This window comes from Panthera leo, chromosome D1 (genome assembly GCF_018350215.1).
Source record: "Panthera leo isolate Ple1 chromosome D1, P.leo_Ple1_pat1.1, whole genome shotgun sequence".
In the NCBI taxonomy this organism is placed as follows: domain Eukaryota; kingdom Metazoa; phylum Chordata; class Mammalia; order Carnivora; family Felidae; genus Panthera; species Panthera leo.
In genome coordinates, this window is record NC_056688.1 from 105,696,500 (window position 1) to 105,721,135 (window position 24,636).

Here is a 24,636-nt window from a genome sequence, read left to right on the forward strand (position 1 = left end):
GCCCCCAACGTGCTTTTCTATCCATCACATCAAGTGATTGTCACAACAGCCTTTTGAGGGCAGGGGGGTATGTGTGTATCTTTTTGGGGGAAAACCGAGGATCAAAGGGGTTAAACGTGCTGCCTGAAGTAATGCGGATTTGGAAAGCATTTGTACTTTGGAATTAGCCCCGGAAGTCGAATCCCAAATAGTCTGGTCACTTAACCTCACTGAGCTTCAATTTCTTCAACTGTAAAATGGAGACAGTAAGGTCACAACACCCTTCTCTGCATGCTCCCTCCTTAAAATCACCTGATGTTTGTGTGCTGGCAGAGGCTGGGGATGGGGACTGGAGACCAGTCTGCTGAGGCCCCACAAATTCCCCACCCCAAACTGATTGATGCCTTTGACCCTAGGTCTCTGCCAGGTGAGGAGACAGAACCGAGAGGCAGCAACAGGTGAGGACAGAAAGAGCCTTTGGGGTCCAGGTTCAGACACCCTTCAGAGCTCTTACATTCCATAAGCATCATGCTCAAAGGCATGTGTCTGATTTGTGGGGGGGAATCGGGACTTGCCACATGTGTATGTCTTGGCCGTTACCAATAATGAGGTCATACCCAAAAGGCACTGACCTTTGAGTCAGAAAGCCAGAACTTCTAGTCCTTGTTGGGCCACTGATTTGCTCCCTGGCCGTGGTCGAGCCTTTTGTCCTTTCTGGGCCTTAGCCGTCTTGTTGGTAAAATGAGGTCCTTTCAGCGCTTAAATCGTATGACATTATGAATTGAGCAAATGCACTTGAACTTACTAACTCGGAAGCAGATCCGGCCGTGTGATTGGGTGGAGAGGGCAAGGGCCACAGAGCCAGACGAATTCCATCTCTGCTTATGAGCTGGGGGACCCTGAACAAGCTACTTAGCCTCTCTGAGCCTTAGTGTCTCCAGCGGTGCTCATAGGGTTGTTATGAAAATTAAAAGAGATAAGGGATGTAAAGGAGTTAACACAGTGTTGAGTGCATAGTAAATGCTCGAGAAATGTTAATTATCAGTACTGGTAGCCAAAGACACAGTGGCACCCAAAACCTGGTCCTTCTGAGAGGATAACAACAATCGTGAGAATAAATCCCTTGTGTTCGGTATATTACTTGAATAAACGGCCCAGTGGTTTTCAGGTTTTGTTGTAGTTGTCTGATTTGTAGCCTTATAATCCTGACAGCTATTGTAGGGGCCGGAGCCGGGACTGGAATCCGGGCCCTGGAGCTACAGAACAAAGCCCATGTCTTCAAGAGCTTTTTTGGTTTTAAGTTTATTTATTTTGAGGGCACCTTGGGGGGGCTCAGTCGGTTGAGTGTCCGACTTCAGCTCAGGTCATGATCTCGCAGTGCGTGGGTTCGAGCCCCGCGTTGGGCTCTGTGCTGTCAGTTCAGAGCCTGGAGCCTGCTTCGGATTCTGTGTCTCCCTCTCTCTCTGGCCTTCCCCCACTCACGCTCTGTCTCTCTCTGTCCATCAAAAAATGAATAAACGTTAAAAAAAATTAAAAAAAAAAAGCAGTGAAGATGAGACCTGGCTGGATCCAAGCGATACATCTGCTAAGACCGATTTCTTGACTCAGGAGGTTATGGTGAGTCTGTCGGGCTAGTGGGACTTTCGGCTTTGCCTGTGTAGGAAGTTAAGTGGGTGTCGATTTGAGACCCAGAATCATCCCTCGTGTGGTCACATCCCAAATTTGGCCCCTGAAGGAGAAAATATTGAGTGAGCCAAGGGCCAACAACATTTAGGGGGCAGGGGGAGGAAGAGACAGAAATTGAGACCAAAAAAGGGGTGGTCCTTGGGGCGCCTGGGTGGCTCAGTCGGTTAAGCATCTGACTTCGGCTCAAGTCATGATCTCACAGTTCGTGGGTTCGAGCCCCGTGTCGGACTCTGTGCTGACAGTACGAAGCCTGCTTCGGATTCTCTCCCTCTCCCTCTCCCTCTCCCTCTGCTCCTCCCCTGCTTGTGTGCTCTCTCTCAAAAATAAACATTAAAAAAAAGGCGGGGGGAGGGTGGTCCAACAGTAGAATTGGATAGTGTATTGTCATAGAACCAAGGGAGCAGGGCATGGCAAGAGGAAAGGAGGCCAGCCTGCCAGAAGCTTCTGAAAGGTCTGAGAAGGGTGATTGGACTGGCTGGTGACCTTTCAGAGAGCGTTCTAGAAGGTTTCATGGGAGCAGGATCCGGGGTTGGCATTCTAGGACCCAGTCTACTATCTGCTGGTCGAGGGGCCAGACCTGTCATCACCCTGAGTGCCCATGTCCTCGTCGGCAAAGATCTCTCAAAGATTAGTGGTGCCTTGGCCATCTTTGTCAACCAAGGAAAGGAGGAGCCAGAAGGGGCCAGAAGGAGCATGCAGCTTCGGCCACTGGTCCTCTGCCCACGGTCTGGGGGTGGGTGGTGGGGTGGGAAGGGGGACTCTGTGTCAGAACCCTATTCCCTCTCCTCACCCCCAGGGCTGTTCCCTGCAGGGCGTTGGGCGACCCCGTCCGTCCACCAGCAGACATCAGAGAACCCCTGTGAGTACAGACCGAAAGGCCCCCTCAGCTGTTCAGTGGGGTCTGGCTGTACAGGCTCCAGCCCCCAGGCCCTGTCTCCTAGCCCCCACCCCCATCCCACTCTGCCCAGCCTTTCACCCAGTTGGCTGGTGGGGAGGACCTGGGCTCCATGCCACCCAGGCTCTTCTCTTTTGTTTCTGATAAAGTGCAATGATCACGATGAGGTCCTGGCAAGATCCCCGGGGATGCTGCAGTGCTGGGGAGGAGGGATTCTGTGGGGCAGCGGGAAACCATGGGAACCGCGAGACCGGCTCTGAGATCACCCCTTTTCCTGAGTGACTCTGGGGTCAGCTGGGTACTGTGAGGTTTTCTCTAAAGGAGCAGACTCACCAGCTCCTTCGAGTAGCGACAGCAATAAATAAGAGAGCAGGAGAAGGGCAGATGGGGGGCAAGGCAGCACTGGCCATGGGCTCCAGCCTTCTAAAGTTCCCTCTCACTTCAGCCCCTCCTCCACTCCTTCCTGGAGTGCTCCCCTCCGCCCCACCCCCTGGCTGGCCTCCCCGCTTCGCGCCCATCCTCAGCTGTGCTCACTGCCTTTTAGACCTTGGTGGCTTCTCCTGCGGCCCTGTTCTCAGCCTTCGAGGCTCCTCCCCGAGATGATTCCCGGCTGTCCCTTTCAGATGACCACTCCTTCTTCTGAGCCCCATGACCTTTAAAAAATTTTTCATTACGGTTATCTACGTATTGTGTTAATCCCCCTTTGAAAAAAAAAATCACAGCCTTGCTTGGTGTTTCAGTGCACCTTTAACGGACATGAAAGCCTGCGTACTCTCCCTGAGTGCCTGCGTCACCCTCTCTTATCCTGTGAGCCAGGCTTTTTGGTTGTGGATGTCTGTTGCCACTCTTTAAAGCCGGAGAGGCTTCATTCTCTTCCTGTCGGAGCTTATGACAGGCATGAAGGACGCTCAGGACGGATACCAGCAGGACACAGAGGAGGCTGACCACTGTGGCCATGGCCCGGAGGGGACCCTGTGTGGCCTCCACTACCCCGCCCCCCACCTGCTGGCTAGAGTGATCTTCCTACCCCGCGACCCCCACCCTGCATCGGCTTGCTCTCCAGCGAAGTTTCTACAATGGCTCCTTTCCACTGACCTCATTAGAGAGAGGCAGGGTGATGTCCGGAAGGCGCCCGGCTGTGTAATGTAGCTGTAAGCATTTCATCTTTCTTAAACCTCAGTCTCTCCACACCGTATTAGCTGTAACAAGATGGGTCCTGTTTGTCATGGAACCCGTGCCCCATCTGTTTGTCTCGCAACGGGCCAGTAAGTTGAGAGACAAGGTGTCGGGGCAAGAAAAGCAACTTTATTGAAGAATACCAGCTGACGGAGAAAATGATGAACGAACGTCCTGAAAGGCCATCTTCCTACCCCAGTGCCATCAGGAGTTCTTCGAGGGGGAGGGAAGCAGAAAAGAAGAAACGAGCTACAGTTGCCACGGGCGCTTAAGCAGTCAATCAGAAGTCTTTAACATAGGCCAGGTTGGGGGCACCTGGGTGGCTCAGTCAAACATCCCACTTCGGCTTGGATCGTGATCTCTCAGGTTTGTGGGTTTGAGCCCTGCATGTGCTGTTAGCACAGAGCCTGGAGTCTGCTTTGGATTCTGTGTCTCCCTCTTTCTCTGCCCCTCCCCTGCTCGTGCTCTCTCTCTCTCAAAATAAATAAACATTAAAAAAAAAACAAAAACATAGCCCAGGTTCTTCAATTTCCCTTAAGAAACTTTAATTTCTTTTTGAGAGAGAGAGAGAAAGACAGAGCATGAGCCCGGGAGAGGCAGAGGGAGAGGGAGACACAAAATCCGAAGCAGGCCCCAGGCTCTGAGCTATCAGCACAGAGTTCGATGCAGGGCTCGAAGCCATGAACCCTGAGATCATGACCTGAACTGAAGTTCAATGCTTAACCTGCGTAACCGACTGAACCACCCAGGCGCCCCTACCTCAGAAACTTCAAACAATTGATAACTATAAGCTTATCGTGTGCTTATGGAGTGACAGGGCAAGAATGTTCTGTACTTTGTGCAACGTGTTCTGTCTTAATTCAGTACTCCTATTGAAACCTCAGGTCAACAGATGTCCCAGGGGCTTACAGTGCCAGACAGGTCTAGTGTGGATTAACAAGCGAGGGAGAAGTGTCCAGGGCAAAGTGAATTCCAGATGGAGTCAGTTTTGCTACATGTTCACCTCGCAGGGTTGGGGTGAGACACCCTCATCAGGGTGCCGGCGCTCGGGGACCTAGAAACCATCCCATTGAAATATGAGGGCCCCTCCTTTACTCCTGATTCCCAAGGCTGTCCTCAACCCCACCCCCGGTTTTCCTTACATCCCACTTAGCCTCAGTCCACCTTCAGGATCCAGGGCTCCAGGCGAGACCTTTCGCTCTGGACACCCATCCAGCTGGAGTCTGGGGGCCTGCCTCCCCACCTAGCCTTTAGATGCCTCCCCCTTTATTTCCTGGAGTCTGTATGCAACACTACTGTCCAGTGTGAGTCGTGTGTGGTCCTGTACCGCACGCCGGTTCCGTCTCCCACCAAAGACCGTGCGCTTCCAGAGTCCAGGGCCAGGACCGTCCGGATCAGCGTCGCGCCCCTCGCTCCCCCGCCACTACCATGGGCGCCTCGCACAAAGAGGCAGGGCAGAGGCCCCGCAATTCTTTTCTGAGATCTCCGCATTACCAGGGTTCCGAGCCCTGGGCGACGCCGAGGCCGGCTCCAGGGAGGCCGCAGGACGGCGCCAGCGTGGAAGGCGGGAGACACCAGAGTCCCGATTCCAGCGCGCGGGGGGAAGGGCGTCACCTGGGCCAGCCGCTGCGGGAGTGGGCCGGCATCAGGTGCAAAGCCCCGGAGCGGGGGGCGCGCGCGGGGCCCTGCAGCCACCCCCGCGCCGCCGCGCGGCTCTTCTGGCATCTCCTCCGGCGCCCCGGGGCTGGAGTGGGGGTGGGGGGCGGCGGGGGAGAGGAGCTGGTGGAGGGAGGGAGGACACGTAGCGGCCTCGCCGCAGGGCTCCACTCCGCGCGAGCGGGCGGGGGGAGCCGGGGACCGCCGCTCCAGCCCGCTGGCCTTCGAAAGATCCTCCTGGGCCAATGGCAGGCGGGGCGACGCGCCCGGATTGGTGCAAGCGCTCTGCTGATCACTGTGGAAACCCGGGCGGCGGAGAACGCGGGAGGATGCGGAGCCGCGGGCGGGGGGAGCCGGAGGGGCGGGCGGAGGAGGCATCGGGGTCCTGAGCTCCCCGGGAGTTTTTACTGGAGGCGAAAGTCCACCGCGGGCTGGCGGGCGGAGGGAGGGGCGGAGGGAAGGGACCGATTGAGGGCCCCGGGAAGCCGGAGAGACTCGGGAGGCAAGGCAGGGATACTCCCGAGCGCGGGCGAGGAGGCCTGGGGGAGGGGGCGCGGCGGGAGGAGGAGTAGGAGAAGACAAAAGCCGAAACCGAGCAGGGCCCGGGCCGCACACTCGGGCCGCCAGCGGAGGAGGCCGCAGTGCACGGGGCGTCCCGGGCGGCAGGCAGCATGGGGAAAGGGGGGAACCAGGGCGGGGGGGCCACCGAGCGCGAGGCGCCGATGCCCACCTTCAGCTGGGAGGAGATTCAGAAGCACAACCTGCGCACGGACAGGTGGCTCGTCATCGACCGCAAGGTCTACAACATCACCAAATGGTCCAGCCGGCACCCGGGGGGCCAGCGGGTCATCGGGCACTACGCGGGGGAAGATGCGACGGTAAGGCTCTGGGGGCTCCCCCGCCACCTTTCTCTGCTGCAGGCGGGAGTCGGGGGCCAGGAGTCCCAGGGCTGCAGACGAGACCTCCAGCGCTGAATGGAGCCTGGGGCGTCGGGGAGGAAAGGAAAAGTGTGCCTCCTGCGCTCGCCCTCCGCGCCCCCCCAGCCCTCATCCTTTAGGACGGCCCGGGCCACCCGGCTATGGGGGTCGGATTTTGCGGCGCGGGAGGCGGCGCCGCAGTGGAGATCCGGGCGGTGGAGAAGCGCGCGGGGTCTACTGCGCGCGCTGGGACCCACGCGTCCGCTCCTCCTCCCGGGTTCACACGGAGCTAGGGACTCTCCGAAGGGGGCAATCGGGCTTTAGGGGGGGTGGCACCCCCAGCGTGGAAGATGGCGGCTCAGGGGCACCGCGGGACCGAGCGGGAGAGGGGCCAGTTGTGGACTCAGCGCGCGTCCCTCACTCTCCAGCCAGACAAGGGGGCGGGGAAGGAAAAAGCTCGTCCAGGCCGGGCTCGCTCCTGCTGGAATCCTTGTCTAAGAAGGTCCACAGTGGCTGCCACGAAGGGACCGCCCGGGACCTCCTGTTCCCAAGCCCTCAAGGACCACCGGTTCTTGGGCCCCCGGGGTGGGGAACTGGAAGGAGCGTTTGCAAAGCCCAGGTCGAGAGGGGCCTTGAGCTGCGTGGATTCAGCGGCACTAGGCGGGCTTGGCTACAGGTCCCAGCTGCACCAAGGTTACTCGCGGGCTCCTCAACTACTCAATGGTCCTCTGTTTCTAAATCCTGCCAGGAATGCCCTTTCCTCATCTGCACACCGAAAGGTATTGGGGCGATGGGGCCTCGGCAGGAGCCACAGCTGCCCATTTTACCCACACCAAAGGTGTGGCTCTGCCCCTGGGGCACCTCCCAGCCCCCTCCCCTCACACCCCTGCCCCCAGTCTGAAATGCTTGCATTTCTTTAAGGTGCAGCTGGAGCCCAGTGGACTCAGATGGGAGAGAGGGAAGCGAAGAGAGAGTCAAGGAGGGAAGAAAGCCTCTCTTGGTGGCAATGAGCTGAAAGCTACTTGCGCAGGGTGAAGAGGGGAGAAGCCACGGGAGGGATACGTAGATCATTGCAGCTGGACGTTTGCTGTCCGGGGCTTTTGCTGTCCTAGCAGTATGGGCCCCTGACGGTGCAACTTTTGATCTCCCTTCCTCTTTCAAGGCTCCTTGGGACGGGCCTAGCCAAGGAGGCCAGACCAGGCAGCTATAATCTCCGGCTGTTAATGGCTTGCTGCTTTGATGAGCAGGGTCCAGGCCTATGCGAGATCCCCAGGAGGGCCCACAGGAGAAGATGCTTACAGCTTTGGGGCCCATCCGGTCTCACCTGCTGGAGAACAGTGCCCCGGGGGCTGTAATGCGAATCATAACTTAGTGGACATGAGGTTTTCAGACCATCTGCGTTACGGCTTGGGGACCTTCCCACAAACTGTTGGGGGAAGTTGGGTAAGGGCGACTCAAGTAAAAAACCTGACTCCGGGTTGGGGTCTTTCCGCTATCAAACATATTTTCTTATGTGGAAAAATAATGTATTGTGTGGCAAAGCACTTCGTAAGCTGTAAACGCTAGGAAAATGCCACGGACAAAGCGTTATCAGACAAGTTGGAGAAAAATGAAGATTGTGTAAAATGAGCAACAAGGCGGCGGGGGTGGGGGGGGGCAGTGGCAGCGCCTGGGTGGCTCAGTTGGTTGAGCATCTGACTCTTGAATTTGGCTCAGGTCATAATCCCAGGGTCGTGGGATCGAGCCCCGAGTTGGGCTCCACACCGAGTGTGGAGACTGCTTGAGATTCTCTCTCTCCTCTCTCTCTCTCTGCCCCTCTCCCCTGCTTGTGCTCTTTCTCTCTCCCTCTCTCCCTCTAAAATAAAATTTTTAAAAAGTAAGCAACGAGGAATTGGGAGGAAAGAAGTTTGAATCTATGCCAGCTTTTATCGGAGTAGCAATGCATATATACAACCCTTTCCCCTAAAGCTTACTACCTTCTACGACGAGGCTTTTATGGAGCGGTATGCCCTAACTGGTGGTGTGGTTGAGTTAACAGTGGAGTGTAAGACTGGATTCTCCCTCTTTCTCTCTCTCTCTCTCTCTCTCTCTCTCTCTCTGCTGTCTGGGACCAGGATGGGAAAAGGCCATGGGAAGCAGGGGGTGTATAAGAGGACTCGGAGAGGCAGGAATAGGTTAGGAATCAAGAGTTCCTTGGTTTTAAGCTGTTCAGCAGGTAGCTTTGCCCCTCAGAGCATGGACCTCTTCCTCAGAGCTTGGGGAGAGCCAGAGTGTCTGGGCCATGCAAGCTTGGGGAGGGACTGGGCAGCAGACAGAGACTGCCCCCCCCCCCCCCACCCGGAGCACTGCAGTGCACTGTTTTGAGCCCATCGCAAGGCAGGAACATCCTCCCAAGAGGTCAGAAGTCAAGGAAGCCATTCTTGAGACCATTCGGGGCCTCAAGAAGGGATTTTCCTGCTCCTGGAGAAAGGCCTCAGAAGTCAGGAACACCTCTTTGTTCCTGGAAAGGACAACAGAGCCAAGGACCGTTGTCATTTGGCACTTCTGCAGAAGTTAGCACTTGGCGTTGCCTGAACTTGATTTTTGCAACTCACAGGGCACATGCCCGCGTGTTAGCTCAGCCCCACAGGTATCTCTCATTGCTCTCGGGTTTAAAGACCTCGCTCAAGTTTAAAATTTTGCCCAAGTGGCAGGGCTCAGCCCTAAGCCGAGGGTTTCTGAATCTTCCCACCTCCCCTTCTCCCATCCACCCTCCCTTCCTATTCTTTCTTCCTCTGGCCCTCCGAACTTTCCTGACTTGGGGCTTTTCATCTTCAACTATGATTCATCTGACACACGTATTCACTGTCTCTGTGGCTTTGGGCTGGGCCCTGGGCATAAAGATGGATAATTCAGGGACGCCTGGGTGGCTCAGTTGGTGACGCGTCCGGCCCTTGGTTTGGGCTCAGGTCATGAGCGCGTGGTTCACGGGATCGAGCCCCGCGTCGGTCGGGCTCTGTGCTCATAGCAAGGGGCCTGCTTCAAGTTCTGTGTCTCCCTCTCTCTCTGCCCCTCCCCTGCTCGCATGTGCTCTCTCTCCTTCACTGTCTCTCTCAGAATCAATACACTTAAAAAAAAAAGATGAATAATTCAGAGAGTGACCGCATCTATTGGGTTCGCTTCACTCCTTCCTCAAGCCCCCTCCTTCTAGGCACCAGCTCCCTCATTTCTGCCCCCTGCTCCTGCCTTGTCTCCAACTTCTCCTGCCCTGTCTGCATAGGTCCCCTCTTAGAACCGAGGGAAGGCGGGAAGAGGTCAGGATTGGTTCCATCTGTGAACCTGCTCCTACGCTGTTCTGAAAAGGCACCACACTGAAAATGGAACAAATCTCTGACCTCCTGTAGATAGGGCAGGGGGGCCACGGTTTTGAGAGGCAGAGGACCTAGAATCGCATCCCAGCTTTGTGAATCCCGCGGCAAGGCACTTGCTATGCACTTTGCGTTCTAGGTCTGTGAAGTGGGAGGTCATCGCCAGGCTCAAATGGGCTGTGCGTGAGTTCACCCCTTGAACTTGAGGACGCGCTCTGAGTGTGAGGGATCGGTACTGTACTTACTGTGCGTCCCTTGGCCTCCCGCGCACAGGTGGGCATGTGCATGTCCCCAGCACACATGGCAAGGGGGTTCAGGAAATAGGAAACGGAGTGTGAAGAAGAGAGACTTCAGTGACCCCATTTTTACCAAAGGAAGAGGCATTCGCTGCATTTGAAATCCGTCTTCTGGTTGTGACTGGAGGGCAGCTGTACCTCCTAGAGCTGGATCGGGACCGAGCAGTCCCGTTCCCACTGACTGCGGTCTCAGGGAGGGTACCGTCCCCAGCTCAGCATCCTCCCACGTCTTAGCATCCGTGAGAATCTGTTGCCTTTTGCAGGCACCTGCTTCCTGTGTGACTGCACCCTTCCCACCCCCGGGGGGGGGGGGCGTTGCATGGGCCAGACATCAGCTGGCGCACTCCCCTCGAGGGCCCTCTGGCTGCCCACAGCCTCCACTGCCCCCTTTCCCTTGGCCCAGGGCCTCTGCTGTGCAGAGGAAGTCAGCGACCCCGTCTCTGGCCGGGAACTCAGGGTCCCTCCTCTGCTTCTCCCTCTTTAACCCCTCTTGTTCCCCAGAGTCCCTGCAACCTGGAAAACCTGGAATGCCCTGATTTTGCTGCTCCTGTACTTTCCCGGTCCCGGGTTAAGGCCCCAGATGTCCAAAGCCGGACCGGAGACTAGCTTTGCTCTGCTGAGAAGGGGACATAGCCAGAAACAGATCATGGCACCCAACCGTTCGTGTGGTCGGAAGACCCTGGGGCCGGGCCAGGGAAGGTGTCTTCATGCAGAGGTTGGCTGGCGTTGCCCTGGGTTGGTGGCAGAAGCAGGAAATGTGGCGTGCGTGTCTTCCATTTGGGAATCTTTGGTGCTTCTGCCTGCGGCCTGCCCTCCCCACCCCCCACTACACACACCTGCCCACCTGCCCTCCTGGGGACAGTTCCAGTCTGCTCCCAACCTGTCCCCACTCCCTTCTCTTTGCCCCTGTCCCAGCCCTTCCTGGAAAGCCTTTGGCCTCCCTTCCTGTCGGGCTAGGGTAGATTCTGGTTCCAAGTCAACGTTTGCATTGCCTGTCTTGCCTTGCCTGGGGACCCACCTTACACCAGCCAGACCCTTCTGTAACCAAACAGCTCCCGAGAACTTTCTGTAAGTGCGTGAGTCCTGCCCGCGACACTCCACGCTCCGAAGCGGGGAGGCCCAAAAAAGTGCTCAACTCTCAGGGAGGAAAAGCTCGTTTGGATTGACACCTGTGTACTAACATTGGAAAACTCTAGAAGTAGGCACCCCTGGAATGTGACGGTGGGCTAGCAGTTTCACCTCCCTCAGCCTCTTGTCTCTAAAATAGGACCTGCCTGGGGTGCCTGGGTCAGTCAGTTAAGCATCCGACTTAACCGACTCAGGTCAGGATCTCGCGGTTCGTGAGTTCGAGCCCCGCATCGGGCTCTGTGCTGACAGCTCAGAGCCTGGATGGAGCCTGCTTCCGATTCCGTGTCTCCCTCTCTCTCTGCCCCTCCCCTGCTTGCTCTCTCTCTCTCTCAGAAATAAACATCTTAAACATTTTTTTTAAACCTAACAAAATTAAATAGGGCCTGCCTCAGAGTTTGGTAAAGATTACTGCCTTACGTGCACAAAGCCTGTGACTCAGTGGCTGTGTCAGTGTGGGATGGTTCCACAGTCAGCAGCACGGGTGCTGGAGAAGGTGAAGTGTTCTGGGGTCTTAGAAGCACGAGCAAAGTTGCACCAAACGGCGCAAGAAGAGTCTGAACGTGATTGCAGAGTGGAAAGGCTTCCGCGGGGTCAGAGAGAGCACAGCTGGGGGGTCCTGGGCCCTCGCATTCACTTGTGAGCCCCTCCTAGGCACTGGGGTTGCTCGTAGTGAACCAGACAGTTGGGGTCCTTCCCTTGTGGAGCGCGTATCCTTGTGGGAGAGACCAGCGAGAAGGAAGTGAGTACATACAATGGCTTGCGAATTCGACAACTGTGAGGAAGACCGCATAACAGGGCGAGGCCCAGAGAAAGGGTGGGACTGGAGGGCGGTTGGGAAAAGCCAGCCGGGGGACACTATGGGAGCAGGGCTCCAGACAGAAGGAAGAGCCGTGCAGAGACCCCGGCATGGGCACGAGCTTGGTGGGTTCGTGGGTGGTCCCCCCAGGCCTGCTCAGAAAGCGGTCAGAACTACTTGCAGACTTGAACTTCACCTCCCAGCGAGGAGTAGAGAGCAGCCGAGGAGTAGAGAGCAGCCGGCCCTCAGGAAACTGCCTCACCAAGGACTTCCTGTCATTTCTCGAAAGCCGTGGTCTGATGTGAGGACGGCCAATGGAGAGGCTTCTGTAGGCTCTCACTGGAGGGCAGCATTGCCTCCATGGCACCGCCGATGCCCGGGCCCTGCCTTCAAAGCTCCCGGCCGGCCTTTCCCCGGGGAGCCTCGAACTTGGCGCTGGGAAGGTCCTCACTTCTCAGAGGGCGCTGAGGCTGGCCCAGAGTGGCGGAGCTGGTCAGCGCCGGCCCCCAGGCCCCCTCCCCTCCTGCCCGGGGCCCAGACCAGCATCACATCTCTGCTCTGAAAATATACTTGATCTGAGCCCTTTCTGTTCAGCTAGTGGGGCATGGACTTTTTTTTTTTTTTTGCCTCCAAAACTGCACAAAGTGTTGCTTTGTAAGTCTGTTCTAGATACAAATGGAATAAAGACTGGGCAAAAAGACTTGATGCCAGGGATGCAGTGAGGGAGCGGGAGAGGCCTGGCGATTGCTGTCGTGAATACCTGTATTTCCTCAACCAAGATCGCAACGTTTTGCCACTTTTGCATTTCCCCTCTTTATGCGCGTGCGATTTTCTTTGCAACCTCGGCCCTAGATTCTTCACCACCTCCCCCTAAGAATAATCACAATGCTTTTGCTGCTATTAAGAAACCTAATAATAACTCCTTAATGTGATCAGATGTCCGGCCCATATTCAAATTTTCTCATTCAACTCCCAAAATGTCTTGGAAAACGGCTGAGGTTTTTTTTTTCTCCCCCCCCCCCCCAAATATGAGCCTTTCAGATCAAGCATTGCTGTTTTTATGTTTCTGCTTTTTAGAAGTAAATGTTTATTCATTTAAAAAAATTTCCTTAATCTTTATTTTTGAGAGAGAGACAGAGTGTGAGCAGGGGAGGAGCGGAGAGAGAGGGAGACACAGAATCCGAAGCAGGCTCCGGGCCCTGAGCTGTCGGCACAGAGCCTGATATGGGGCTCGAACTCACGGACCGTGAGATCATGACCTGAGCTGAATTCCAACAGCTGCTCAGCCTACTGAGCCACCCAGGGAGGGGAGGGCAGAGAGAGAGAGGGAAACCGGTTCTGAAGCAGGCTCTGCGCTAACAGCAGAGTCCGATGCAGGGCTTGAACTCCTGAACCGTGAGATTATGACCTGAGCCAGAAGCGTGCACTCAACTGAGCCATCCAGGTGCCCCAAGCATTGCTGTTTTTATATCTTTGTGTCTTATCTTTGTCGGTTTTTAAAAATCGAAACACCCACCTCCCAACACGCACACGCACACTTTTTTCTCCACTACGGTGACATTTCCGATGATTTCTCGTGGCGTCATTCTAGTCCCCTGCCCTGCAATGTCTCAGTTTGGTTCACTGCAGGGTAAATGTTGTTGACCACTGGGACAGCATGTTGTAGCCCACGAGGGGGACCTGATGCCAGCTCACCTCTAATGGAACTGCTGCATCTGTTATGAGGTGGCTTAGATAATAATGTACGTAACAGAGGGGCGCCTGGGTGGCTCAGTCGGTTAAGCGTCCAACTTCGGCTTAGGTCACGATCTCACGATTCGTGGGTTCAAGCCCCTCGTCGGGCTCTGTGCTGACAGCTCAGAGCCTGGAGCCTGCTTCGGATTCTGTGTCTCCCTCTCTCTCTGCCTCCTTTCCACTCGTGCTCTGACTCTCTCTCAAAAAATAAACATTAAAAAATAAAAAAAAAAAAGTAATGGACATAACAGAAAAAAACCTGGAGAAAATAAACTAAAATATTAACAATGGTGCTCACCGTCTGGGTGGTATTTATTTTTCTCTTTATTCTTCTGTACATTCCTTCAATTTGCCCAAATTAGGCATGCTATTACTTTATAATCAGAATTACGATAATATGATGATATGATATTACAATATTATTTTTTTATTTTAAAGGCAATGTATCCGTGTTAGAGAAAGTTGGAAAAGGAATGAAATCAACTTAACACGTAATAGTGTAAGGCTTCTCCAGGGTTTTTTTTCCATAATTTCAGTAATTATTTTCATACTTTTTCAGATTACGGAAACTTTTTTTTTTTTTTCAGAAATGGTTTTTACCTAGTTCTGTAATTGTTTTTGGTTTGACGTGATCTCCTAAGCACGTTTTCTGTGTCGTAGCAGGCTCCAGGATTCTGCGGAGACTCTCATCCTTCCTGGGCTCTGCCCAGCTCTGTGCCCGCACAGTGCCTCTCCCTGGAGGGGCGCATTTTTCTGACTCACTCGGCGGCATCCTGAATGTCCGCGTGCACCCTTGGTGAGCTCAGGGTGGCGACCCAGGCATGCCGCCGGTGCAGCTGGGCACAGAGGGATCTGCCAAGATGAGGCTGGAGAGAACATTTAGGGCCGGGTCCCGGGAGGCCTCAATCAATGTGGGGACACAGAGAGCCGGTGCTGGTGAGCCCTGCCCTCCCTGGGTTGAGGCCCCCACTCACCACCTGCTTTCCTGCTCCCCAGGATGCCTTCCGAGCCTTCCACCGTGACCTTGATTTTGTGCACAAGTTCATGAAGCCTCTGCTGATCGGAGAGCTGGCCCCAGAAGAGCCCAGCCAGGACCATGGCAAGAATGTGAGTGTGCCCAGACCAAGAAAGGAGGGGAGGGTGTGTGGGGAGAGGGGGAGGTGCTCGCCCCAAGACAGAGAGTGCCGGGGTGGGCCAAGGGAGCTTTATGTCAGTGCAGAAGAGCCACTGCCCAATATCTGGGGTCAGAGAGCACCCAGAGGCTCTGCAGTGAGCCCTCTTCTCTCACTGCCAGCCTGGGCTGGCCCCCTACCTTCGAGTAATTCATCCCCCACCTCTTCACCTCCAGGGTCTCAGTCGAGCTAGGCTGGCACAGGGTCCTTCCTTCTTGTCCAGCCCCTGAACCCCCCTTCCACCCCCCCCCCCCACACACACCATTTTCTCTCTCCTTCCCTGGGAAATACAGGCCATTCCTTGTGCCCTCCTAAGGTCAACCTCCCTTCTGCCCTGGATCTCCACCGCTCTGCCCCTACTCTCCCCTTTCCCTCAAGGTCTGAGCGGGGAGATTGTCTTCACCCCTCCCTGGAGCTGACCTGGGGCTCCTTCCTCCCCCCTCCCCCCTGCACCACAGGCAGGCAGCTTCTCTCCTCTCCACAGTGTCCTGTGGGCTCCCTGCTTCCTGGCTTTGCTTCTCTGGCCCCCACCTTGTTTCCCTGCTCTCCCTGCTGCTTAAATGGTTGGCAGATTCTTCGACATTTATCACCCAGGCTCCCAAACCTGGCTTTCTCCACGCACGCCCCGCCCCATCTACCCTTTCAAAGCACCCTCTCTCCTTCCCTGCCTGCCCTACCCCTGCCGCCCAGCCCCCTTCTGTCTCCCAGTCACATTCGTTTCCCCAGAGCCACCCCCAACTCCTCCCTGGTCTCCAGGGCCCCACATCCCCAGTGCCCAACAGGTGTCCTGCCTCCCTGAGCTGTCTGCTTTGTCTCCCCCACCGCAATCCCCTCAAGACTCGACAGAGTGCCCAGAACAAGTCAGGGCAGTGTCGGGGAGTGGGAAATGCAAGCTTGCATGTGCCTGTGTGTGTGTGTGTGTGTGTGTGTGTGGTAATATATACATATCCACAGCATCAACTTTACCATTTTAACCGTTTTTAGATGCACAGTTCAGTGGCTTTGAGTGCATTCAAACTTTGTCATGCAAACTTTACCACCACCCAAGTCCAGAACTTTTTCCCCACCCCGAACTGCTACTGTCCCCGTTAGCCATGAACTCCCCGGTCTCCCTCCCGCCAGCCGCGGTCAACACCATTCTACATTCTGTCTGTGATATGCCCGCTCCAGGTAACTCAGTTGAGTGGAATCGTACAATATTTGTCCGTTGGCGTCTGGCTTAATATCACAGAGCACGATGTCTTCAGGGTTCATCCGTGCGGCAGCAGGTGTCAGATTCTCCTTCCTTTTTGAGGCTGAGTGATATTCCACTGTGTGGATGCACCACATCCTCCACTGATGGAGGCCTGGGTTGCTTCTGCCTTTGGCCTTGTGAATAATGTCACTGTGAACACGGTGTGTACAAGGCAGGCTTTTGAGTCGAGTCCTTTCTCCGCTACTCGACTGGCTGTGGCCACACGGTGCGGTCCCCAGGGCTGCGGAGGCCCAGGCGGGTGCCGTGGAGGCCGCTGATGCGGTGCACGGTGGCCGGGCTCCCTGGGGTCGCAGGCTTGTGGATCGGCCCCCCTGGCCACCGCTTCTCTGGGCCAGAAGACGTCGGTCCCCTCCAGAGCAGCCAGGTGGCCGACACCTTCCCTGTGCTCTTGCTCAACAGTCCCAGATCACGGAGGACTTCCGGGCCCTGAGGAAGACCGCCGAGGATATGAACCTGTTTGAGAGCAACCACCTGTTCTTCCTCCTCCTCCTGGCCCACATCATTGCCATGGAGAGCATCGCCTGGTTCACCATCTTTTACTTTGGCAATGGCTGGATTCCAACCGTCATCACGGCCTTTGTCCTTGCTACCTCTCAGGTGACGTGTGACACCCTCACCGGTCACCGGAAGCCCCCGCCCCAACCGCCCCCCTCCCCCGCCTCCAGCTCACAGAGGCTGGTTACGGGTGAAAGCTGGCACTGTGAAAGCATCTCTCTCCCCAGACCCAAGCTGGATGGCTGCAACACGATTATGGCCACCTGTCAGTCTACAAGAAGTCCACATGGAACCACTTCGTCCACAAGTTCATCATTGGCCACTTAAAGGTAAATACCAGCAGCCCTGGGCGTCCACCCGTCAGTCAGCGGTTGGCACGGCACCATCTCACTTTGTGGAAGCCAGGTCTCCTCTTGGATCAGTGGCCGTGGCCGCAGGGTAACGAGGCAGAGCCACCTGTGAGCAGTCTCTTCCCACCGGGCTGCTCTGGGCTCTGGGACTGAGCACATCCTGCATTTCTCTGACCTTCCGAGCCCTGTCTCCATATTAAATTAGACCCATAAAACCAGCAAAAAAAAAAAAACAAACAAAAAAAAAACCCAGAGGGCAGGTGTATCCTGCTTTTGTATATTGACTCAATTGATTATATTGTTTACTCCTTATCTAAAGCCTTATCTAGTAAATTCCTTTTAATCTCAAAGGGAGATATTGTCATAGAAGTCTTTAGATAAGGGACATCAAATAGCATGATGATCAGCTGAGCCCAAGGGCCAGTGCTGTTTATTTTTTATGAAAAAAAATTTTTTTAATGTTTATTTACTTTGGAGAGAGACAGAGCATGAGCAGGGGAGGGGCAGAGAGAGAGGGAGACAGAGTCCGAAGCAGGCTCCAGGCTCTGAGCTGTCAGCCCCGACGTGGAGCTTGAACCCACAGTCATCGAGATCATGACCCGAGCCGAAGTAGGAGGCCCAGCTCACTGAGCCACCCAGGCGCCCCGGGCCAGTGCTGTTTAAAGCTCATGAGTAAATAGGTCCTCCTTTCTCACCTCCTTGCAGATGAGGGGGTGTCCCCACAAAGCTTTACAGTGAGGCAAGTTCGGAAGAGGACAGGCTGGCCTTGCCTGTGACCTTGTGCTCATCTGATAGCCGTATGTCCTTGGTTTTGGAAATAAGTCCTTCCCAACTCATTCTGAAACAGATCATCCCCCACTCAGCCCTTCCCCAGCAACCCCCAGCTGCTCCCTAAGAAAGGTTGTGTCCTAAACAATTCCATCCCTCCTCACCCTGGCGTGGGAAGAGCTATATGTGTGGATTAAGCATGTCCCCCTGCAACTCAGGCTGCACGGAGCCCTTGGCTTGTCGGCTGCGGGTCTGGTTGGGGGTGAACTGGCGACGAACTAGTAACGAGTTCCGCAGCAGTTCGCCTGGCCCTGAGCCTGAAGGGGCCTGAGAACCTGGTTTCTTTCCAAACATTCAGGGGTGAAGGGAGAGGGTACGTATAGTGGAGCGCTTTGTTTTGTTTCATACTCTTTTCTGTTGGAGAAAACCCTCCTCTGTATTGGAAAGTAACAATTCACTCCCAACCGGTGTCAGCCCCACACGCTTAACAAAGATGGGCCGGGCCGCCGGGTCCTGTTTCCAGACGCCGGGTGGGAGCCGGGAGGGAAGGCCTTTCCTGCCTGATGTCCCTCGGTCTTTGAAGGGCCCTGGAGCCTCGCTCTTATGTCAGATGGAAGACGAGGCCAGGACAGAGGACATGAGTTTATGAAATCAGAACCCTGGCACAACGGGCAGAGGTCGGGGACATGGGTTCCGCTCGTGCCTCGCCAGCCCTCCGCTAACCGTGTCCTTCCGGCTGTGTCTAGGCTAGTGGCACAGTCATGCAGTTCACCCCGGGGGGGGTGCTCAGGAGCCAGGAGGGTAACGGCTTGCCTGAAATCGCTCGGGCACCCCGTAGTCACACAGCGGCAGGCAAGTCTTGTAGGCCCACCTGTTCGTCTGGTCCCTTTGCTGGGAAAAAAGGGGGCTGGCTGCAGGGAGGTCCCCAAGTGCCCTGCCAACTTGGATGTTTTAGCACAAGCCGGTGAGGACAGAGAACGGCGGGCCGGGAGTCTCGAGGAGCTGGGACCTGATCCTTACTGGCACCCTGCTGTGCTCCAGGATTCCAGTGTGAGCTCCCCACATCCCGAGGGCCCCCTCTCCTTCAGCCCTGTCACTTCCAGTGGACAAGAGTTCTGAGCCATCACGCCTCTGTTGAAAACCCTTTATTTGTTATTTAAAAAAAAAATTTTTTTTTAATGTTTATTTTTGAGTGATAGAGCGTGAGTCGGGGACGGGCAGAGAGAGAGGGAGAGACAGAATCCGAAGCAGGCTCCGGGCTCTGAGCTGTTGGCACAGAGCCCGACACGGGGCTCAAAGCCACGGGCCACGAGATCATGGGCTGAGCTGAAGTCAGACACTCAACCGACTGAGCCACCCAGGCACCCCTGTTTAAAACCCTTTAATCGGTACTCTGCATCTGGAGATGGAAACCAGAAGACCGACAGCCTTTTCAGTACATCATCTCGGGCCACCAGGACTAGGGTTAAGGCGAGGGAGGCACTTGCCTCGCGCACACAATTTCGGGGACACCAAAAGACTCAGTAATCGACATTTGAATGTGTTTTTTAAAAAAACGAAATTAATGCAAAAAACTTGCCCGTGAACAAAATAGCAGCATTTTAAAGAAAGGTCAGGGCTGTGCTGAGCCATATTGGAACCTGAGACAAAAGGGAGGAAAGACGTGGGGCGGCACCTGGGTGGCTCAAGTCGGCTAAGCGTCTGACTCTTGATTTTGGCTCAGGTCATGATCTCGCGGTCCATGAGTTCGAGCCCCGCGTCGGGCTCTGTGCTGATGGCTCGGAGCCCGGGGCCTGCTTCAAGTTCTGTGTCTCCCTCTCTCTCTGCCCCTCCCCTGCTCGCGCTCTGTCTCCCTGTCTCTCTCTCTCAAAAATAAATAAACATTTAAAAAAATGAAAAATAAAGGGGCGCCTGGGTGGCTCAGTCGGTTGGGTGGCCGACTACAGCTCATGTCATGATCTCGCGGTCTGTGAGTTCGAGCCCCGCACCCTGCTCTATGCTGAGAGCTCAGCGCCTGGAGCCTGCTTCCGATTCTGTGTCTCCCTCTCTCTCTGCCCCTTCCCTGCTTGCTCTCTGGTCTCTCTCCTTCTCAAAAATAATAAACATTAAACAAATAGTAATAAATTAAAAAAATAAAAAATGAAAAAAAAAGAAGAAAGTGAGGCAAACCAAAAGTAGATTCAGAAACTCTTGTTGATGCATTTGCTTGCTTCATTACAGCCAGGGGTACACGTTTTTCCTTTTCCCTCAGGCTCTGATATAGCTCAACCCCGGGATTACTGGCCTCGATCCTGGGTCTCCGACTCAACCAAAGGGCTTTTGGCTTCTGGAGCAGTCCACACTACCCCTTCCCCGACCCTCAAGGCCTGCCCCCAGCCTCCTCCCTCTGTCTGGAAAGCACCTGTCACTCACTCTGCCAGGCCCCCTCCTGCCCAGCCTGCAGAGCGAGCCAGTCCCCTCTTCCTGCAGGTTTGCTTCTCTTCCTGGGCCCCATCTCAGTGTGCTAGGGTGCCTTCCTCTCCTTCCCTAGTCAGGGGCTTGCCTCTGGATCGCTCTGCCTAGTGAAGAATGGAAAAGAATCGCGGCAGGGGAACAGCAAGATCAAACAACATTTTGTCTCTGATCTGCCCAGAGAGTGAGATAGCTCTCGGGCAGTCGGTCACTGAGTCATCCCCGGTGGCGGTGGTGGGGGAGGGGGGGCGGTTTCACAGTTCAGCCTTCTTTCTTTCACTTACTTATTCATTCAACAAACATCGCTGGGTTGGTGTATCCTAAACATCATGGCTTGCTCCTCAATTTCTTTGTGCCAGAGACTTCTCCATATGACCTTCCCCAGGAGTTGGGTTCCTTCCTTCTGGCTGGAAAGGCGAATGTGTCATCTGATTATCTGATTTTCCAGTCCTCTGAACTCTCGCTCACTGTCTTCTTTTTTTTTTTGGCTCTGATGGGTTTTGAGACTCACCTGCTCACAGGTCTCCACAAAGGCTACAGCTGCGGGTGGCTGTGCCAGCCCATGACTCTTAGTGTCCAGAGGTCGTGTGTGTGCCAAAAGTATCTTCCAAGTAAAATATTTGTTTTAGCAATGAGGCCTTTTTGCAGATGGCCGGACCCTTGGCCAAAGAGTTGATTGATCATGGAGTAGTTCACCAGTAAAGAGACAATCATCAGGAAGGTCTTAATTTCCTTTTGTGGGCCACAGGGCAACTTTGGGGGATGGGCATGTCTCCAAAGTGTGGCAAGAGCTGGAGTTGGTGAGCCAGAACTTTCTGACCTTGCGGGACATCCTTACATAATGCTTCTTGTCTCCTAGAATCATGGTTTTATATTTACATATTAGAACTGGGAAGCTATTACCTGTTCCTGTTAGGGGTCATTTCTTAAATCCGCCTTCTGGCCTCCCGGATGTGACCTCACCCCTCGGTACAGCAGCCTATCTGGCTGTTGGGTTGCCTCTTGCCAACGGCTTATGGTATGTGCTCAGATTTATGCAACCGTCGTTTGGGGAGCATCTTCATCACTCCCAAAAGAAACCTCAAAGCTCGTGGCCACCCCCTCCCAACCCCCTCATCCCTCCCCCCCATCCCCAACCCCAGCCCTAGGCGACCACGGCTCCTTCTATGTCTAGATTCTCTATTCCAGACATTTCATATAAATGGAATCACGTACGTGGTCCTTTGTGTCTGCCTTCACCCACTTACCGTGACGTTCTCAAGGTTCCCCTGCGTTGCAGCAGATATCCGTGCCTCACACCTTTTTGTGGCGTGGCCAAACGGTATCCCGCCATGCGGATCAACCACGTTTTATTTATCCAGCCGTCAGGCTGACGGACATTGGGTTGTTTCCACTTTTGGCTTCTTTTGAATACTGGGAACGTCGGTGTCCAATTTTGTGTGGCCGTGTTTTCATTTCTCTTGGGTACCTGCCTCGCAGTGGGATCCCGGGCCAAAGAGTAGAGACCACTTCTTACCGTCTCCTGAAACAGAAGTGTTTCTCCTTGTAGAACGTGGCATGTGGGGGACATACAGAGGATGCGGGGGGTGGAGGCTCACACCTGGTGCTGGTAGAGTCCAGAGGCCACCCCACGCCTGCCAAGGCGCCCGCCTAGCACTAGCTGTCCTTGCCCGCCATCGCTGAAGGCGATGGGAAGACGGGCCTGGAGGGGTGGCATGGCTTGGCTCCACCCAGAAGTCCTGGCCTCTGGGGCCGCCCAGCGCTCTGGACTTAGTACCGGCAGGACTGCATTCTGATGTTTGGGGGGCGGGGGGTGCCCAAGGCCCCGTGTATGATGGTGAAGTCAGCCCTGAGCACTGGCGCTCCTAAGAACTGGTCCCCGCCCCCCCCCCCCCCCCCCCCGCCAGACAACTGTGCCACTCACCCCGTCTCCCCCCACAGGGTGCCTCCGCCAACTGGTGGAACCATCGTCACTTCCAGCATCACGCCAAGCCCAACATCTTCCACAAGGATCCGGATGTGAACATGCTGCATGTGTTTGTCCTGGGCGAATGGCAGCCCGTTGAGGTACGATGAAGGGTCAGTGTCGACGTGGGAAGTGTTTGACCCGAGGGGGAACCAGGGAAGGAATCCTGGGGGTTGAATAGACATCCAAACGCATCTGCATCTAATGCGTACGTGGAAACCTTTCCTGAATTACTCAAGCTGGAATTTCTGTGGCGTGGCCTCACGTACAAATAACGGATCAGCTCCTTATCGGTGTTAGGGGCCTCTCTCCCTCCTGTGGGCTGGGGGAGAATGCTTCCTGGCTTGTTTCTTCCTGGGGGCAAGGGAAACCTGATTCCGGTTTCGCAGGGAGGCACAGTCCCAGGGCTCAGGCGCGGTCCCCCAAGATCAGCTCAGGGAAGTCTTATTTGGAGAGTCAGTCCTCGATGCTGGGAGGGACCTTGGCCAACCCGCTTCACCATAGGTGACAAAGTGAGGCTCAGCGGAAGGAGGGGGTGTGTTCAGGATCACATGGGTTAGTGGCTAGTCTGGGACGAGGCCCCAGATCTGACAGCCAGGTCCTTTCCCTTCCACATTACCACACTGCCTTATTTTTATATTCGTTCCTTTTTTTTATTATAAATCTAGAACTTACCCATTACAAGCACTTAAGTGGTACAGAAATACACCAAGTGACAAAGCGAATCTCCTGTTACCTCTATTGTCCCCCTTTGCCTCAAAGATCATACCCCTGACGGTGACCACTAATGACAACATAGCATATAAATTCTTCCAGATTTCTTTTTTAGAAACCAAGATTAAAACTTAGACATTCTTGGGGCCCCTGGGTGGCTCGGTCGATTAAGTGTCTGACTCTTGATATCGGCTCAGATCTTGATCTCATAGTCATAGGATCGAGCCCCAAGTTGGGCTCCGGGCTGACAGTGTAGAGCCTGCTTGGGATTCTCTCTCCCTCTTTCCCTCTGCCCCTCCCCAACTCGTACTCGCTGGCATGTGTTCCCTCTCTCTCTCTCTCTCTCTCTCTCGTTCTTTCACTCTCAAAAATAAACTTTAGGGGTGCCTGGGTGGCTCGGCCTGTTAAACATCCAACTTCGGCTCAGGTCATGATCTCACAGTTCGTGGGTTTGAGCCCCGTGTCGGGCTCTGTGCTGACAGCTCGGAGCCTGGAGCCTGCTTTGGATTCTGTGTCTCCCTCTCTCTCTGCCCCTCCCCTGCTCACACTCTGTCTCTCTGTTTCTCTCTCTCTCTCTCAAAAATAAATAAATGTTTAAAATAATAAGAAAGAAAGAAAGAAGGAAAGAAAGAAAGTTAAAAAAAAAAAAAACGACAAAGTAAACAACCTTAGACATTCTATCCTGCCCCTTGCCACCTTACCAAACATGGACCCCTTTCTGGGAGTCCCAGGTGCATCAGCCTTTGCTGGGGTCTGGCCAGTGCTCTGGTGTATTTCTATACCATAACATAACCCATGCTATTTTATAAGACAGGAAAATACATTGCCAATTCTCAACTTCTCTTCTCTAGGGTTTAATTTACAAAAAAAAAAAAAAAAAAAAAAAAAAAAAATCTACATATGCTTTGCTGTTTGTAAATATGGTGGTGAGATGAGTTTAGGAGATTTTTTCGTTGCTCTTGTACAGCTCGTAAGCGTCACGCTGCCGTGCACAGAGTAGGGACTCCGTAAGCATTTGTCAAGAGAGGCGCATCAAGGAAGGAGAGGGGCCTGGGATTCCCAGCGGTGCTGTGGTGTTTCCGACGATATTGGCATCCAAGCGTTGGAACAAGGAATGGAGAGAGCCTGTTCCTCCAGTTCTGGCTCTTACCCTGTCTTCCCCATTTCAGTTCCACCCAAGAGAACATCTGAGCAGAAACATGGGTTTTCCGTGGCCTTGTCAATGCAGAGGAAATTAGCCAAAATTCAGTGTTTAGAAGCGAGGAGCCTCTCTGGCCAGGCAGGGATTATATTCTCTGCCGAAGCACAAGCTTGCCCTGTTTCTTCTAGGAAACAGTTTGCTAGCTTTGATGTGAGGTGTCCGGGTAGCGGGGCCGACGAACTTGGGGCCTCGATGAGTGAGGACAAAGGCTTCCCTTTCTCCCTGAGGCTTCATGTGGTAGGGTCGTCGGCTGTCCTGCCAGATGCTCTCTGTGTCCCTAACAACACAAATCCAGTCTCACCAGCTCTGCTGGCAGGAAGCCTTCTTTCCTCTCCGTGTGGTGGCCAGGGAAACCTCTTTCAACATCTCATCTCCGTAGACACTTCTGGAACGCCAGCTTTGGGGCAGGTGCTGGGGAGGGAAGGTTCAGGGATCTGGTTATCGGATGGCCGGTAGCATTTGAGAGACCACAGCCGGGGCCACGGGGGCTCTGTGGAAATCCTCTGCTTTGACCCACGTGTCGAGGGAAAGGCCAGATGTCTGCTGGGTTCCTGACCCAGCCGTGCCCCAGTGTCCACAGGACCCTGCTGCCCTGGAAGGGACCCTGGTGACCATGGGTCTGATGACATTGTCTCAGGCCGGGCCCACATACCA

The 24,636-nt window shown here is 54.7% G+C and overlaps 1 protein-coding gene across 1 annotated transcript in view; it reads left to right on the plus strand.

The window, feature by feature from the left end:
* Nucleotides 1-5,869: 5,869 nt before the first annotated feature.
* FADS2 (fatty acid desaturase 2) overlaps nucleotides 5,870-24,636 on the plus strand; it is a 32,114-nt gene continuing 13,347 nt past the window's right edge. The window contains exons 1-5 of the mRNA XM_042907277.1: nucleotides 5,870-6,270; nucleotides 14,607-14,717; nucleotides 16,437-16,634; nucleotides 16,760-16,861; nucleotides 22,043-22,168. Coding sequence (XP_042763211.1) covers nucleotides 6,064-6,270; nucleotides 14,607-14,717; nucleotides 16,437-16,634; nucleotides 16,760-16,861; nucleotides 22,043-22,168 — 744 coding nt within the window. The 5' untranslated portion in view covers nucleotides 5,870-6,063. The remainder of the gene's footprint in view (nucleotides 6,271-14,606; nucleotides 14,718-16,436; nucleotides 16,635-16,759; nucleotides 16,862-22,042; nucleotides 22,169-24,636) is intronic.